The sequence below is a fragment of the Typopeltis vanoorti genome, chromosome 6, assembly GCF_054136105.1.
Source record: "Typopeltis vanoorti isolate ZY-2024b chromosome 6, IOZ_Tvanoo_1.0, whole genome shotgun sequence".
Taxonomy (NCBI): domain Eukaryota; kingdom Metazoa; phylum Arthropoda; class Arachnida; order Uropygi; family Thelyphonidae; genus Typopeltis; species Typopeltis vanoorti.
Window position 1 is genome coordinate 12346921 of NC_143554.1, and position 16746 is coordinate 12363666.

At 35.8% G+C, this 16746-nt stretch overlaps 1 protein-coding gene across 1 annotated transcript in view; it reads right to left on the reverse strand.

The window, feature by feature from the left end:
- cmet (CENP-meta) overlaps window positions 1–16746 on the reverse strand; it is a 370306-nt gene that overhangs the window by 13201 nt on the left and 340359 nt on the right. Inside the window, exon 22 of the mRNA XM_090393925.1 lies at window positions 7653–7854. Within this exon, the coding sequence (XP_090250051.1) occupies window positions 7653–7854 (202 nt within the window). The remainder of the gene's footprint in view (window positions 1–7652; window positions 7855–16746) is intronic.

Consider the following 16746-nt stretch of genomic DNA (forward strand, 5'->3'; position numbering starts at 1 on the left):
CTCAACGGTTCCTGTCTGTCATTAAATGCAGCCTACCCGACCGTGGTTTTGTTGTGGTTGTGTCTTCATGTTTCCACTCCACACTCACGTCACCAACTGTTCACTTAGGGAACTTGAGCAGGGTTAAAATTTCTCTGACAAATTCTTACTGATGTGGCAACCAATAACTAGTCCATGTTTGAAGTCACTGAGCTCCCTTGACCTACCCATTCTGCTCGTACTTCTTATCACTGAACAACACACAACTGTGTCTCCTTTTATATCGGCAAGTGAGGTCGTAGTGACATTTAGATGTCAATTTATGAATTACAGAGGGGTGTCTAAATACTTTTGATCAGATAGTGTATGTACAGTATACACAACACACAAGCATATAACACCACAAGAATGGATTCACCAACCTTAGACCATTACTGCATCAGTGGGGAGGGGGGGGAGCATATGCTGAGCACACGTGAATAATGTTCAATGTGAAGCATCTCTATCACATTATTTTTTTTAAAGTAAACAAAAAAAGGAGCCATTTTTTAATATAATATTTATTAGCTCATAATTTCAGGACTGCAAACACAAGTCAATAAGATACTGACTTATGACTGCAAATTATGAAATCTATATCTATGGCACTAGCAACATAAGAAGCATCAATGGAACTAACTGAAGAATTTGAAAGATTGACATAGTATGTGTTACCAAAACAAAGAAGACAAAATCAGGTGGTATCTTTCTGAGCAACAAATGTAGGATGTTATATTTAAGAAATAACAATCCAGGAAAAGAAGTAGCAGCTATAATATTAAACACTAAATATCAGGAAAATCTTCTTGAATGGTAGGTAATATCAAGTAGAGTGATGTGAGCTAATATCAGAATAGGAAACTGGACAATGAAACTTATTTGTGCTTGTGGTCCCAAAGAAGGTTCTAATCAGGAAGAAGTGGAGGAATTTTTTGAGGCATTAGAAGGAAGAATTAATCTAATTAGAATTAAATTAATTCTTCTAATCTAATTAGAATTAGATTAGAAGCTGACACAACAAAAAAGGAAAAGTGGTCCTTGTTGGAGATCTAAACAGAATGCTTTGGGGAAAATTTGGAGAAATGGGCAAAGCTAATAATAATGATAAGTACCTACTAGATTTCTGCTCAGAACATGGACTAGTTATCCAACACCATGTCCTAACATGGTGTTAGATAACTATTCACATGGAGAAAATATGCAAGGAATAAGAAGTCTCACTGACTATGTTGTCAAAATTGATATTTTCCCACTGGTCCAGGACACAAGAGTATACAGAGGATTTGATATAGGAAATGATCACCATTTAGTGTTGAGCAGGATAAAATTAAACTTCATATTGAAAAGAAGGGTGTGTAAGAGTTTTGAAATGAAGCAAAGTTGAACAGCTATTAGATATGAACTATAGACTCATACACAAACATTGTTCAAGAAAAACTGACCAAGTTTGAAAACAAGCACCAAACCTTGAAGATTTGAAAAACCCTAAAGAAAACTGATTGATTCATCCAGAGAGAGAGAGAATGTGGTGAGCTAATCTGCAAGGACAGAAAAATCAGAACTCCATGGTGGACTCAGGAAGTTAAAGAGGCAGTCAAGGAAAAGAAGAAAGCATATCAAAAGTTGCTGACAAGTAAGTCACCTTGTGCTCTCAGTAGAGAAAAATGTAAGTAGGTAAAGCATTGTGCAAAATTAGCTAAACAAAAGTCATGGGAAGACTTTGGTAAGAACAATGAAAATAAATATCAGAAAGGTGGTAAAATCTACTGGAGGCTATTGAAAAAGCTCAGAAAAGGAGGAAAAGTACTGTAAAAGAAATTAAATATGATAAAGGGGACATGAAATCTGAGTATAAAGATATTCTTGATGTATGGAGTAATTACTTTGAAAGATTGCTAAATGAAACAAGCAGTGAGAGCATGGTGGTAGAAAACATTTGACAGGAATGTCATCTGGAATATATAATTGTACTTGAATAGAAAAAGCTACTGTAAATCAGAAATGTTAAAATATGGAGGTATAAAAGTTTTACAGTAGCTATATTGCATAATTCAGAAGTTTAGTCAGAGGGTGGAATTCCAGATGAATGAAGTAGAGAACTCATAGTAGTCATCTATAAAAAAGGGAATAAAGCTGAATGTGAGAATTATGGAGGAATTTTCTACTGAGTGTTCCTGGTAAAATTTATGCAAGTACTCTTGAGAATACAGCTAAGAAAAATAGTGGAGAAGAAGCTTGGAGAAAAACAAGATGGATTCAGGCCAAACAGAGGTTCTCAGGAGATCAGAGTTCCCCTTTAAGACAAATAGCTGAGAAATCATGGGAATATAACAAGAACTTGTATTTAAGTTTTGTTGATCTGAAAAAGGCATATGACACGGTGCCAAGAAAAAAAGTTGTTATAATTGTCCAGTTATATGGTGTAAAATGAGACATTATATCAACTCTACTTGATTTATAAATCAGCAGTTAAACTGAATGAGATACGGGAAGATGGTTTGATGTTAAGTCAAGTGTGTGACAAGGGTGTACATTATCTCCACTGTTATTCATCATCTATATGGATCACATTATGAAGGAAAGCAGAATTAAACTTGATATCAAAATTGGAGATGTTAAGCTCAGCTCTTTACATTATGTAAATGTTATATTTCTAAATAAATCTATGACAAATCTACAGGATTCCCTGATCAAATTGAATAGTTGCTGTAATATTTGGTATAGAAAATGAGCATTAAAAAGACAATGAAAATAAGCAGAAATATTGAAGACATCAACTGCATCCTGAATGAAGAACTTCATTTTATTTTACACAAATTATGGACTCTACAACTGTGTTAGAAATAATTTTTCAATTTCCCGACGTTTCAACCTTCGTATTAAGGTCATCATCTGGAGTATACACATATTACACATATATATATATACAGAGACAAGCTAAATTGCATTTCACATAGTATGTGCTGAAGAGACAATGATTTGATCAACGGTTAATTTTACCGGCCTAGTGAAAATAAAATGAAATAAATTAACTGCATCAAAGCTATATTCAATTTAAGACAACATTAGAGAAACATTCTTTCATATAGATAGTTTTGTTACAGTGAAAATGATGTCCTAATTTAACATGATAATTGTTATATTAGATTTAGAATCCATCCTGGATTACCTATGGTTTTATTTAAAATTAACTCTTAGGGAGTGGGTAGAATGTGCCTTCCATATGCTTGGGATTTTTAGACCATCATCATTGTTAAGATTAGGGTGATTGGTAAGAATCTCACAGGCCTCCTTAAATTTACATGCATACCATGTTTTGGTGTGATGTAAACAACAGGTGCTTTTTCAATCAATTCTTGTAAATTGTTTAGGGCATGATCAGAAAGGCTAACTTAACTAGTTTTTTTAAGAAGGTATTGTTGATAACTTTTAATTCATCTTTAAATGTTTGTTCATTGGAGCAAATCTTCAAAGCCCTTTAAGTGTATTAATGACCCCTAGTTTTTTGTGTACATATTGGCCAGTATGTGTCAGTTTCTGGGTAAACAGTGAAGAAAAGACTGCCAGAAGGAAGACATGTGACAAGTGTATCTAGAAATGGAAGTGTTCTGCTTTTCAATCTCAATTGTATGTGTTTGTGTATTTGTTTAGGTGGCTAAGGAAAGTGTCTAGCAGCCATGGGGCCAGATAGCAAAAACATCATCAACGTATCTAAGCCAGACTTTGGGTTTTAAAGGAGAGGAATCCGAAGCATGTTGCTCAAAATGTTTCATGTAAAAGTTAGCAATAGGGGGGAATAATAGTGAGCCCATGGCTGTGCCTTCTTTTTGTAGGTAGAAAGTGTTTTGCCACACAAAATATCCAGAACTTTGTGAAGAGGGCAGAGACGACAAAACTGATTAATAAATCATCCTTTTCCAGTGTGATGTCATTGATTTTGTTTACAAAGTGTTGTGTGTGTGTGTTTAATATAGGAGGGGGGGGGGGGGGAATGACCTACCAACTCCTTGAGTGTTGATGCTAGTTTCTTGGCTAGGTGATATTTGAGGCTGTATATACCTTCAACTATCGCCTGTGGGCATAGCTAGTTGTCCACTGACATAGGGAGACCGAAAATTTGAACATACATGTTGTTTTTGAACTTAAAGAAGTTGGCTGATATTATGAGTTTGATCAAGTTTATGATGTCATTAGGTGTTAAATTTGTGTGTGCGTGTGTGCAGGGTGTGGTCCTCTGTAAGTTGTGTGTGTACAATGTCTAATGTTCTGGGGACGTCCACGTTAGTGTATAACGAAGTTGCAAACAATGAGGTGAGGATGTCTTCCCGGGATAAAGTAATGTTATTTATTTTCTGGAATAGGTCGTCCATATTTTTTATCATAGAGTTTTGTTGTACGTAATGGTTTGATGAGTTTAGCTACAAATTTTGCTAATGGTGCAAAATTTCTTGTAGGAGACTAAAACAAGATAGGCAAAACCACAAATTCACATGTTCACACAAATTCAAATTCACATGAAAAACACAACACCCCTTTGTGGGGTGTTGTGTTTTTCATTGTGGTTTTGCCTATCTTGTTTTGATTTTTTAAGGTGTGTAGGGTGTTGTTGATTTGTTTTATGAGGTCGGGGGGTGAGATCATTTTGGATTTTTTGGTAGGTGTGTTGGTCGTTTAAGATGGCCATTATTTTGTTGTGGCAATCGGTTTGGTTGATGATGATGACTACTGTATCCCCTTTGTCTGCTTTTGTGATCATTATATTCGGGCTTTTTGTAAGTTGGGAGTAATGTTGGGTTTCACTATTATTTTGCTATTTATGATGTTTATTTATCTGGAATATTGTATCTCTGTTTGGGTCATTTTCAAGTTTTGCTTGGACTTCGATAATGATTCTTTTCTAGGTACATGTCTAGGGGATAACAGTGAAGTTAAATCCTTTGTTTGGCCCTCTCTATGGGCCAAAACATCAGTGGACAACTAGTGGAATTATTCCTGGCACACACAGAATCCCCCCCGGCATCACCTTTTATGGCAGATACGTGGACGACATTCTATGCATTGGAGAACCTACACACATCACCACCTTACAAACATCCCTTAACAATTACAGCAACAGATTAAAATTCACCATGGAAACTGAACCAAACAAATCCATCAATTTCTTAAACCTGACATTAATCAGAACTAACAACAAAATAGCCACAAAAATATACCACAAACCCATGCATATCGGGAGCTAACTCCATTTCAGTTCATACCATCCATATTCGGTTAAAAATCGATCATCCTATCACAATTTATAAATGCTTACAAATTCTCAACTAACCGTAATTACCTCAACATGGAATTAAAGAATTTAACAAAATTTTTAAAAATCGCAACTATCCCACACAACTAATAAATTACGCAAACAGAACAGCAAAAACCCGTCAAAACAACCCTACAATAAAAACAGACTTCCCAACATGAAAGGTTATCAAACTGCCTACATCCAAAACACACAAAGCCTACAAATACATTTTCAAACACACGGACTATAAACTAGTATTCACCACAAACCAAAAATTAACAACTCTCTTAAAACCCACTAAATCTCTCACACACAAAGATGCATCTGTCTATGTTTGCTCCAAAATTCAAAAATGATGGGTTTTGTTTCTGACGTTCACTTAACCTGTACTTTCAATTTCAGGATACTCTAGAATACTAGATGACTGCACGATATGGGAGGGTATTCTCTGTGGCATACAGAATTGATTCCCAAGTGATGATCAGGAAACAAAATATTACTTGCTCGCTTTTCTGATTAACATTTTCTCCCAGGCTCGAAAATTCATTTCAAATATTAGAACACCACTGTGTAGTCTACAAATTTCCTTGCCAAAAAGACTGATATCACCTACACAGGTTCCACCATCAAGTCTTTATGGGCCAGACTACAAGAACACTTCTGCAACTGTAACATCCCTATTCCAGAACATTTAAACACAAAAAAATGCAACATCAAAAAGAAAAATAGAATACAGAGTACAGGGAAGACAGAAAGCAGTCCACGTCCATGAACAGAAACATACCCAAATTGACAAGGCCATAATAATAGACAAACAAGACAATGAAACAATGCTTAGAATATCGTAAAAAATTGCCATAAAATGCGACGAAAACTCAATCACCATCTACCGACCCTACCCAATTGCCGAGTGTTGGAAGCGCCACAACATAAAAATTAGGTCACGACTCTGACCAATAAGCAACACAAGCTCCCCTAAAGCAGATACACCTAGCTGCCATGACACAGCCCTACACTTATCCTGAAATGTTCCGAAGACGATAACATGATCGAAACGGCTCTCCCCCGCCCGTTTTCCCATAAAACCCTTCCCCAAAGAAGCGCCCTTAAATATAATAATATATATATGTATATATATATTATTTTAAAAGAACCCGGGTTTTCTAATTGATCTTCCCACCTTGCCTCAAACACGTCCACGTTTCCTACCCCCATTAACAGCAGAAGTATGAAGAACGAAGACATCCTAACATCGAAACAAGGTATGTGCAAAATTTCTTCCTCTATTAGTCTGCATATATTTACCCTTAAAATACACTTATAATACCCTAAGAATTCTTGAGTAAAAAGCCAATGTATTTAAAATAAAGGACACTCCTAAATGAAAACAGGCAGAAATTGCTGTAAAAATAATAGCTTTTAAGAGAACATGGGAATTTCCAGAAATAATACCTATAAATAAAAGTAAATAATACAAGTGTAATTTTTAGAGAAGAAAATGAGAAAAATAAATGCAGTGTTCAGAAAATTTAAAAATATGAACTCAGTTTTACATATTTGACTCTTCACCACTGTAAACACTGCTATACCTAACAACATATTAAAAAAACCTCAAAAGCTCAAGTTCAGTGCTATGCCTTAAAAAAAAAAAATCACTGCAGCAAACTATCCATGATGCTTTTTCTTTAATATGAGGAGAATAAACTGTTAAGGATGATGCTAAAGTTTATCTGACAAGTGATGTTGATTGATTGCAAATTTCTTTTAAACAAGTTTCAAAGAAAGCAGTGGAATTATAGAATTAACAAATATATTAAGAAATTAGCCACTGAAACAAATTGCCATTTTCATAAAAAAATGTCTATTAAAACATTGTTCTTTCTTTCCAACCATACCAGAATAAAGGAAATTTGAAAATTTGGTCAAATAACTTTTTTTTTTATTGAGAAAACGTGGTATTTAACACGTTCGCTACCACGCTAATTTGGCATAGTCTGTTCCCGTATGCCGAGCAATTTCACTTCTTCAAGGTCAGTGCGGTACTCTCGTTGCCGGCGGTTAGCGTCATACGAGTATACTCGTAGTTGGCTTGTGCAGAGCATATACCATCTATGAGAATACACAGTTTTGATGCTAGCTCCATAAGCCAAGCATTTTCACTTCTTCAAGGTTAGTATGGTAATCTCGTTGCCGGAGGTAAGCGTCATACGAGTATACTCGTAGCTGGCTTGTGTGGCTGGTTTACCAACTATGAGTATACTCGTAGTTGGCAGCAAACGTGTTAAAAAATTTTACATGATATTTAGCTTATAAAGATAAGCAAAACACACCAGCATTAACTTACTGTTTTTTAAGTCTGTTCATCTTTGCAATGAGTTGATGATTTTCCTTCTTGAGATGATGGATTTCTTGCTTCTGGTGGAGCACAGTTGATTCTAATGAAGTCATTTTTATTAAATTAACAATCCCACTACCTTGTGATGGCACGAAATTCTCAGGACTTTCTTTATCTCTTTGTGTTTTAGAGTAGCTGTGTAAATCCTCAACTAGCAAATCAGAAATTGCATATTAAGATATTTTCTGAAAATATATTTGCATGGTAAAACAGCATTTAAGAATTTTAAAAGCAGATTACAAATGTTGCTCCAGTCATTGAAAATATGTGTAGCCTGTAACAAAATGTTAATGTTGTGTAACTTTTTTTTTTTTTTTTTTTCTGGGGAGGGAAGGGAGAAGAGTGACGATATTTATCTTTTGTGCCAAAGCACTATCAATTAAAAGAAAAGTCATTCAGTTATATTTGCTATTATTTTCTTTGCAATAGCAGATATTAGAAGTACGAGGGTGGTCTGAAAAGTTCTCAGCCTCGACCATACATGGCAACACTATCGGCAAGATTTTTTTTCTTTCTAAGTTGGTACATCTGTCATAAGCATCCATGAGAAATTGCAAGTCATTCAATCAAGTAGTTTGTTTTATACAGCTGTCTAAAGCAAAAGTGTTGTTTGTATTCCTTGAAATGGATACAACTGAGTATATCGTGCGGTTATAAAATTCTTTGTAAAAAAGAAGGTTTAACACCAAAAGAAATTCATTCAAAGTTCATAAAAGTTTATGGACACTCTTCTCCTTCATGTTCAACAATTAAGAAATGGGCTGCTGAGTTTAAACATGACTGTACCAGCCATGAAGATGATCCATGTAAAGAATATCCAAAAAGTGTAACACCACCAGAAATCATTGATCAAGTGCATGATATGGTATTGGATGTCAGGCGAGTGAAATTGCTGAGGCTATAGGCATTTCAAAAGACTGTACAGGATATATTTTGCATTAAGAATTGCACATGAAGAAAAACAAAAAGCTTTGTGCAAGATGGATGCTGCACTTCTCTCAGCAGATCAAAAATGCACTTGCATGAAAATCTCTGAACAGTGCTTGAAGCGTTTGAACAAGGATGAAACTGATTTTGTATTTCAATTCATTACTATGGAAGACTTGGATATACCATTACACACCAGAATCCAAACATCAGTCAAAACAGTTGACAGAAGCCGGTTGTTCATCACTAAAGAAGACAAATTCGGTTCAATCAGCAGGAAAGGTCATGGCATCGGTGTTTTGGGATGCTTAAGGCATTTTGTTTATTAATTATCTTGAAAAGGGTAAAACAATAACCAGGGAATATTATTCTGATCTTTTAACCAGACTAGACAAAAAAAATTCATGAGAAAAGATCGAATTTGCAGAAAAAAAAAAAAATCTTTCATCAGAACAATGCACCTGCCCACAAGTGTTTTGGCAATGGGAAAATTAAGGGATCTGCACTATGTATTGTTGGTACATCCACCTATTCCCCAGATTTGGCTCCCTCCGACTTCCATCTGTTCCCAAAACTAAAACTCTTCCTTGCTGGTCAGCATTTTTCTTTGAATCAAGAGGTATTGCAGCTATAGAGGGGTATTTTGCAGATCTTACTGAGAACCACTACAGAGACAGGATAATGGCGCTGGAGCATCACTGGAATAAATGTTTTAATCTTAAGGGAGATTATGTTGAAAAATAATTTTGAAATTATAAATTCGTTTTTTCATTGTTAGGCCAAGAACTTTTCAGACCACCCTTGTACATGCTGATATCCCATCTGTCCTTATTACCAAATTCTTACTCAGGTTATGCAAATGTCCTAGAAACCTCATCATATGCACCTCTATCTCTTTATTCAATGCATTTGTGGCCTTGTGTTCCATGTTTCCCACACCAGGTTAATAGATTCTTAGCAAAGTGAGCACTTGTTATTTGAACAAGTTCTATTTGTCATTTGCCTTTTGACACAAGTGTTAAAAGAAGCAATTACTTTCACTTGCAGAATAAATAATTTTTTTTGGGGTTATCTTTAGCCTGCACAGCCAATTTTTGTCCATACTCTGATTTGGTTTTCTATGCAATACTCCTGTGCTTTATATATTTCATAACTCCTCTCACCCTTATTCTCATGATATTACTTCCTGATCATCTTCTCATGGAACTCATGCTAAATAAGGCTGCACATCCACCAAGTTTGTTCTTCTAAATCTAGGGATATGTTTAGATACTCTATCACTTAAGAATCTTTTCAAAGCCTTCCATGCAGCAACTGATACCACAGGACTGAACATGATATTCTCCTGAGTTTGCCATAATTTCAAGTTCTGCAGTTCAACATGTAACATGAATTGGAAATATTCATATATTCCAAAATGGAATTTCCACACACACACACACACAAACATGTGTGTGTGTTCAAGATACCGAACAATTTTATAAGCTAGGTTTTTTAATCCTTTTTCCCAAGCAAGCAAACGGACAAGTAAGTCAAGTTTGCTGCTGCATGTAGCCTTAGAATTTTTTAGGTCTGGCTCCCACTGACGAGACCTCAATAAAGGTCAAAACCGGTATGGGTAGTGACCATTACCTTAATGCATAGCATCATACATTTCCGCAAGGAAATGTGCTTTGCATTAGGGGAAAATTCTAAGGAAAGTGATCAGAGCTTGCTCCACCTTTACCATGAGTTGCACTATGTGCAACTGCAAACTTGACTTACTTGTCTGTTTGCTTACTTGGGATAAAGAATTAAAAAACCTAGCTTATAAAATTGCTTGGTATCTTTAACATAATATATACCCAAGGTAAAAAACTTTCTACATATTACTCTCATCCTGAGATTTTTATATTTAATGAAGTCAAAGCACCTTATGGCAACTTGTTTAGGTAAAATATTTATGAGCTCTGTATTACTTCACCCTTGGCATTTTTTTAGGTCTGGCTCCCACTGACGAAACCTCAATTAAGGTCAAAACCGGTATGGGTAGTGACCATTACCTTAATGTATAGCATCATACATTTCCGCAAGGAAATGTGCTTTGCATTAGGAGAAAATTCTAAAGAAAGTTATCAGCTTGCTCCACCTTTACCACAAGTTGCACTACATGCAGCTGCAAACTTGACTTACTTGTCTGTTTGCTTACTTAGGAAAAAGGATTAAAAAACCTAGCTTATAAAATTGCTTGGTATCTTTAATATAATATATACCCAAGGTAATGACCTTTCTACATATATAGTTACTTCACAGATGAATACAGGAGATCCTTTCTAACTCTATGATTAAAGATAACACTATGACTTAAAGGTCCTTTCACATGCACCTTGAGATGAACCTCAATACTTTCTTTTATTCTTAAGTTTTCCCTGCTACCCAATCAATATTCAGATAATTTAAGTCACTCATAACGACTTCTTGTTTAGTACTCATCAGGGTAATTTGGAAATGCAGTTAATCACCCTAGCAATACCCACCATATATTTCATCCTGTTAACCTCTACTTCACACCATATAGCTTCAAACTCACTGCTACATATGACATTATTATTGTTACTACTTTCATAAGTTTCTGCTGTAACTAGGCTCAAATGACTTGCTATTATTTGTGGATAGATATAACAAGTTATCATCTCACTTTTTTGTATATTTACATCTTCAGGCTGCATGGTCCAGTTGGGGAACTTTCTCTTTCTGCTTATTAACATCCATATATCAATATCACATTTACGCATATTAAATGAACTTACACTGGCACATTCTCGCCATTCCTTCCATGATGATCTAGTTTCTTTCCCTGACTCACTGCATTGTCTTGTCCCAATAAATAATTTCTTCAGGATGCTAAATCCATTCAAGTGAAGGTTATCCCTCTTATACATGTCTTTTTGGCTATCAAACTCATCCAAATAAAAACTAGCACCCATTTCTTCTACATTGCTCACTTTCATAATTTATTACTATTGTGTCTTGGCAATAAACTACAGGGTGATTCAAAAAGATGGACTCAATTCGTACAGCTATATTTCCTGAACTATACATCATATGTGAATGATCTACATAACATTTGAAAGAGGAGGTGTTAAAGTTTGAAATACTACTGCTAGAGCGCTTGCCTAGCGCACAGCCGTGAGCAAAATGGCTACCATGCAGCACAAAATGTTTTGCATTCGTGAGCTCATTAAAACCAAGTTGGCGACTGCGGTGCAGCATGCATTTTGTCATTGTTTCAACATTAAACCTCAAACAAGGAAGAGCATTTGTCGTTGGAATTATCAATTTGAGCAAACAGGTTGTCTATGTAAGGGAAAAAGCTTGGGCATACCACGTGTATCGGAGGAAAATGTGAGACGAATTCAACAGACTTTTGAGCGTAGCCCAAGCAAGTCAACCTGTAGAGCGAGCAGAGAACTTGCAATACCGCAACCGACTAACATCTATAAACTTTATTGTGAGTATTATCAAATATACTTTACATCATATTTGTCACTAGTTCTATGTTTGATATATATATAGACTTACAAAATTGAGTCCATCTTTTTGAATCACCCTGTATTTTCATTTTATAACTTTTCTTTCTTCGAGTAATCCTTTCATATCCTCTCCCATGCAGTATTTATCACTACTTAAATCATTACTTCCTAAAAGCACTATCATCTCTTACTTTTCTTCTTTTTTATTATTATTATATTTGTCACATTCTTATAAACAGCAACAAAAGACAACTCACTCAAGTGTTTAAATATTTCTAAATGATTCATGTTCTTTCACTGTTAAGAAAAAATTGTAATTTGGCATACATAACATATAATTATTCAATATGACAATAAAATGAAAATCCAACATTAAGATAAATTTCAAAATCATGTCAGCAACCTTTGTAACTGGCTTTCATCATATTTTGTTGTTTCCTGCATATAATTAAATTTGCAACAGCTACACACAAATTATCCATATAATAAAAACTGCAAAGGCCAAACTGGAAACTTATATCACACATACATGGCAGTTGCACTTTCTGATCATATCTTTTGTCTCATGCAGCTTCTACCTCTGTCATATAGATGTGTTTCTCTTTATCATTAATACATAGGACAGAAAACTATCTTCTGACATAAATTAAAAATGCTAAGAAATTAATTTCTTGGCATCTTTCATTTATAATCTAACCAATCAGAAAACCTTTCAACATCAATAGTCTTCTGATATTTTACTTTTCTGAAACTCCTATAATGATTATTTAGATAAATATTCTTTTACTATTCCAAACATACTGAATTCAATATCTCCTATGACTCCCTTCCCACTCCCCATTACATCAGCAGAATTATGAAGAATGTGGGTACCAGAAAGACCATCTAGTGATGATGGCATTTCAATTGATGTTTTAAGAGCATGATACATGGAAATTACTTGGAAGACAGAGCGAGAGAGACATTCACAAACTAATCTAAAAATCCTATCTATAGTTTTGCTAAGAAAGTACACCACACTCATCATCTTATTTGACAGCCTATGCAAAACTTATACAAATAAGCATAACTGCCAGAATACAGCCTTCAATATAGGTCTCTAAAAATTATTCTTTGGGAATCTGCATTATTAAATTCAGCATGAATTTTTCATATATTTCCAACAGTCTCTTTACTCCATTCATTTGATTCATAATTACTTCCAAATAGCATTAATATCTTAATAGTATTGTAGTTATTCTGTAAAATGCATTAGTTTCATATTATTGCTATTTGGAAGTAATTATGAACTGCATTTAATAGAAATTAAATTGCAGTTAACCTGCTTTTCCCATGTACGATGACTTGGACTGAATGATGCATGTTTTATACAATGCAGACAGTTTCTGTTTCTTGAACTGTTTGTTAAATTTAACTTTTAATTTAGTTTCTGCATTTTCTATAGATATTTCCAAAGATGCCATTTGTTGGAACTCACAATGGTAATGTTCTCCACTCCTTTCTAAATCTCTTAAAACCTGTGCAGTGGCTGGTCATCTTTATTCAACTCCCAACTTATATGGACAGTATTTTCTCAACCAGAAACTTGTGCTTTTCACCTCATAAAAACACATACAATTAGCAGACAATACATTAATAGACCCACAATTTCAGTTCTTTGGCCATACTTCCAAACAACAACAAATTTGCAGAACTAATTTTCTTTCCTTTTTGTTCATTTTCTCTACTGATACTCAAAGGGTATCAGTAGAGAAAATGTAGAAAGTTTTTATCAACGAGTAACAAAGCATATTATATTTGACAAGAAATTAAATTCTTGTTTTAAACCTTTACTTAAGTATAAGTAAACAAGACTTGCATGTGAAGTATCTTCACAACTAATTACTTGTATATAGAGACTGTTGACCTCACATCAACTGCTTCAACATCCCATAATGCAAAAACATTATGGGTAAACCACTACCCAGGAAGATGCCAAGGCAGAACGCAGAACGATACTGGTTTGATGGGTGAAGCATAAATGCTTTTCGTATTCCCCTTTGTCTGAGAAGGAAAGTTCTTTGAGTGGAGAATTAGAGCTTTAAGCTCGCCCTGAAAGGGCAGTGAGATTAGCTGTGTTCAGCTGAGCATAGAATTGACTTTGGTCTTCAGACTACAATGAAGCAGAATTCTGCTTCATTGTAGTCTGAAGCTTGTTTGATCAGCAGGTTCGGATGATTATTTGTCTTGGTGAAGAACTTTACTGCTAGGTCATGGAGGAGGGATGTGATGTAGAGAATGTTGACTTCTCTTTGAATCTGGGAGTTTCTGATAAACCATGGGGCATCTAAACTCATTCTCAAGCATTTGTTCTGTATTCTCTGCAGCTTTTGAATATTTATATTCGAGGTATTGCTCCATGCAGGAGATGCATAAGTGTTGACTGGGCATATTACCATCCTGTATATAAGTAGTTTGTTCTGGGTGTCCAGTTTGCTTTTTCTGTTCATCATGGGGTGGAGCTGCGCAATTACTTTGGATGTCTTCGAGCTTATGTCTTTTATATGACTGGTGAATTGTAGTTTTTTGTCGAGCATTACGCTGAGATACTTGACTTCACTCTGCCATGGGATCTTAACTCCTAGTAGATGTATGTCTTCCTTGGTCTGAAACTTCTTTCTAGTGAACAGTATGGCTGAACTCTTCTGTGGGTTTGCTTAGTTTGGGGCCGAGAGATGTTGCTAATAATGCAGTATCATCTGCATATAATACAGTGATTGTTGAGCTTGGGTTTTGAGGGATATCAGCTATGTAGATAGAAAACAGCAGGGGGGGGGGGCAGGAGTGAGCCCTGCAGCACACCTGTAGGACCTTGCGTATGTTTGACACAGTTTCATTTATTTTGACTTGCATGAATCTGTCTTTGAGATATGAGTGAATTATTTTTACTAGATTTGTTGGTATACTGAATGTGATGAGCTTGCAGAGAAGACCCTGACGCCACACGTTATCAAAAGCCTTTGCAGCATCTATGAAGACTGCAGCTGTGTGGAGGTTCCAGTTGAAGGCTTTCGTGATGAATTCAACCAGTCTGTGAATATGTTGTACGGTAGTGTGGTTTTTTCTGAATCCGAACTGCTCATTAGGAATAATACCTAGTTTATTTGTTTCAGATTGAAGCTTTGTAAGGATGACCTTTTCCACAATCTTTCCAAGGCTGGACAGAAGACTGATAGGTCTGTAGCTTTCGGGGAGCTGGGTGTTCTTTCCAACCTTTTTGATTGGCGTGATATCTGTCATCTTCCATGTTAAGGGAAAATACTTGAGTCTGAGGATGGCATTGATTACGTTGACTAGATACACAATGGCTTTTCTGGGGAGTAGTTTGATTATTTTGTTTGTAATTCTGTCTGGACCTGGGGCCTTATTGTTGTTCAGGTGAGTTATGATATTTATAACTTCTGCTGGAGATGCAGGTGTGACAGGTTCTGGATCATCCTTTTGTTGTGTTATGGCCTGCTTAACTCGGCAGTGAATCTTGTAGATAAGATTGATGTTCAAATTTTCATAAGCGGGGTTACATTTCCAAGCTGTCTACCAGAGCCTCTGCCTTTTCCTTGTCACTATGGGCTATTCCCTTCTTAGTCTGAATTGGGGGTAGAAGTTGTCTTTTAGTGCAGAGGGTTCTCAAGAACTTCCAAATGGAATTGTCCTCTGGGTTTAGCTTCATTAGCTTGGATTCCCAATCTTGGTTTCGATGTTTTTGGAGAGCTTCGCGAACTTGTCTATTTAATTTATTCAGATTTGTTTTATCTTGTGGGGCTCTTGTGTTATGGTACCTCTTTCTGGCTTTGTTTTTCTATCTGATTAGATCCATGATTTCCTTGGGGATCTGAGCACTAGGGTGAAAGACTGTAGTTTGGGTGACTGACTTTATTGCTTTTTTGATTTGACTGGTTAAGTTGTTTACAGCAAAGTCTATCTCCTCTTTAGCGTGAATAACAGGGACTGGGCCAAAGTGGTCAGGGAGAATTCCGGAGAGCTTGTCCCAAGATATTAAAGAGGATGGAGGGGAGAATTGCTCTTGTGTACCGAGTTTAAGCAGAATGGGGTTGGGGTCGGAAGAAAGTTCATTTAATGTTTCCAACTGATACTGGTATCTGATGTTTTTGAGGATGACTATGTCAAGTACATCTGAGCTTCCAAATGAGCTGTGATGGGTGGGCTCTGTGGGTCTGGCTACAACAATAGAATTTTGTATTGAGTAATGATTTAGAGTTCGACATTTGTAGTTGATTGTGGAGCTATACCAGGCTGTATGTTTGGCATTAAAGTCACCAGCTATGATGATGGAGTCTGTGAAGCTGAGAATGGTGTCTAAGTCAGATACCAGTAATGGAATGCTGTGATTGTATACAGCATAGATTTTTATACTGCCCAGCATTGTTGGTATGAACTTCAACACCTGTTATCTCTAGGTTCTTGGATTTGTCAGAACATTGTGGCTAAGGTAGTTTTTAATGTATATGGCTACCTCCTCCACTGCTGGTGAGTCTGTCTGTTTTGTACATATAGTTCCGTAATTTGGGGTTATTAGTTGGCCTGAGATGTGTTTGATTTACTAA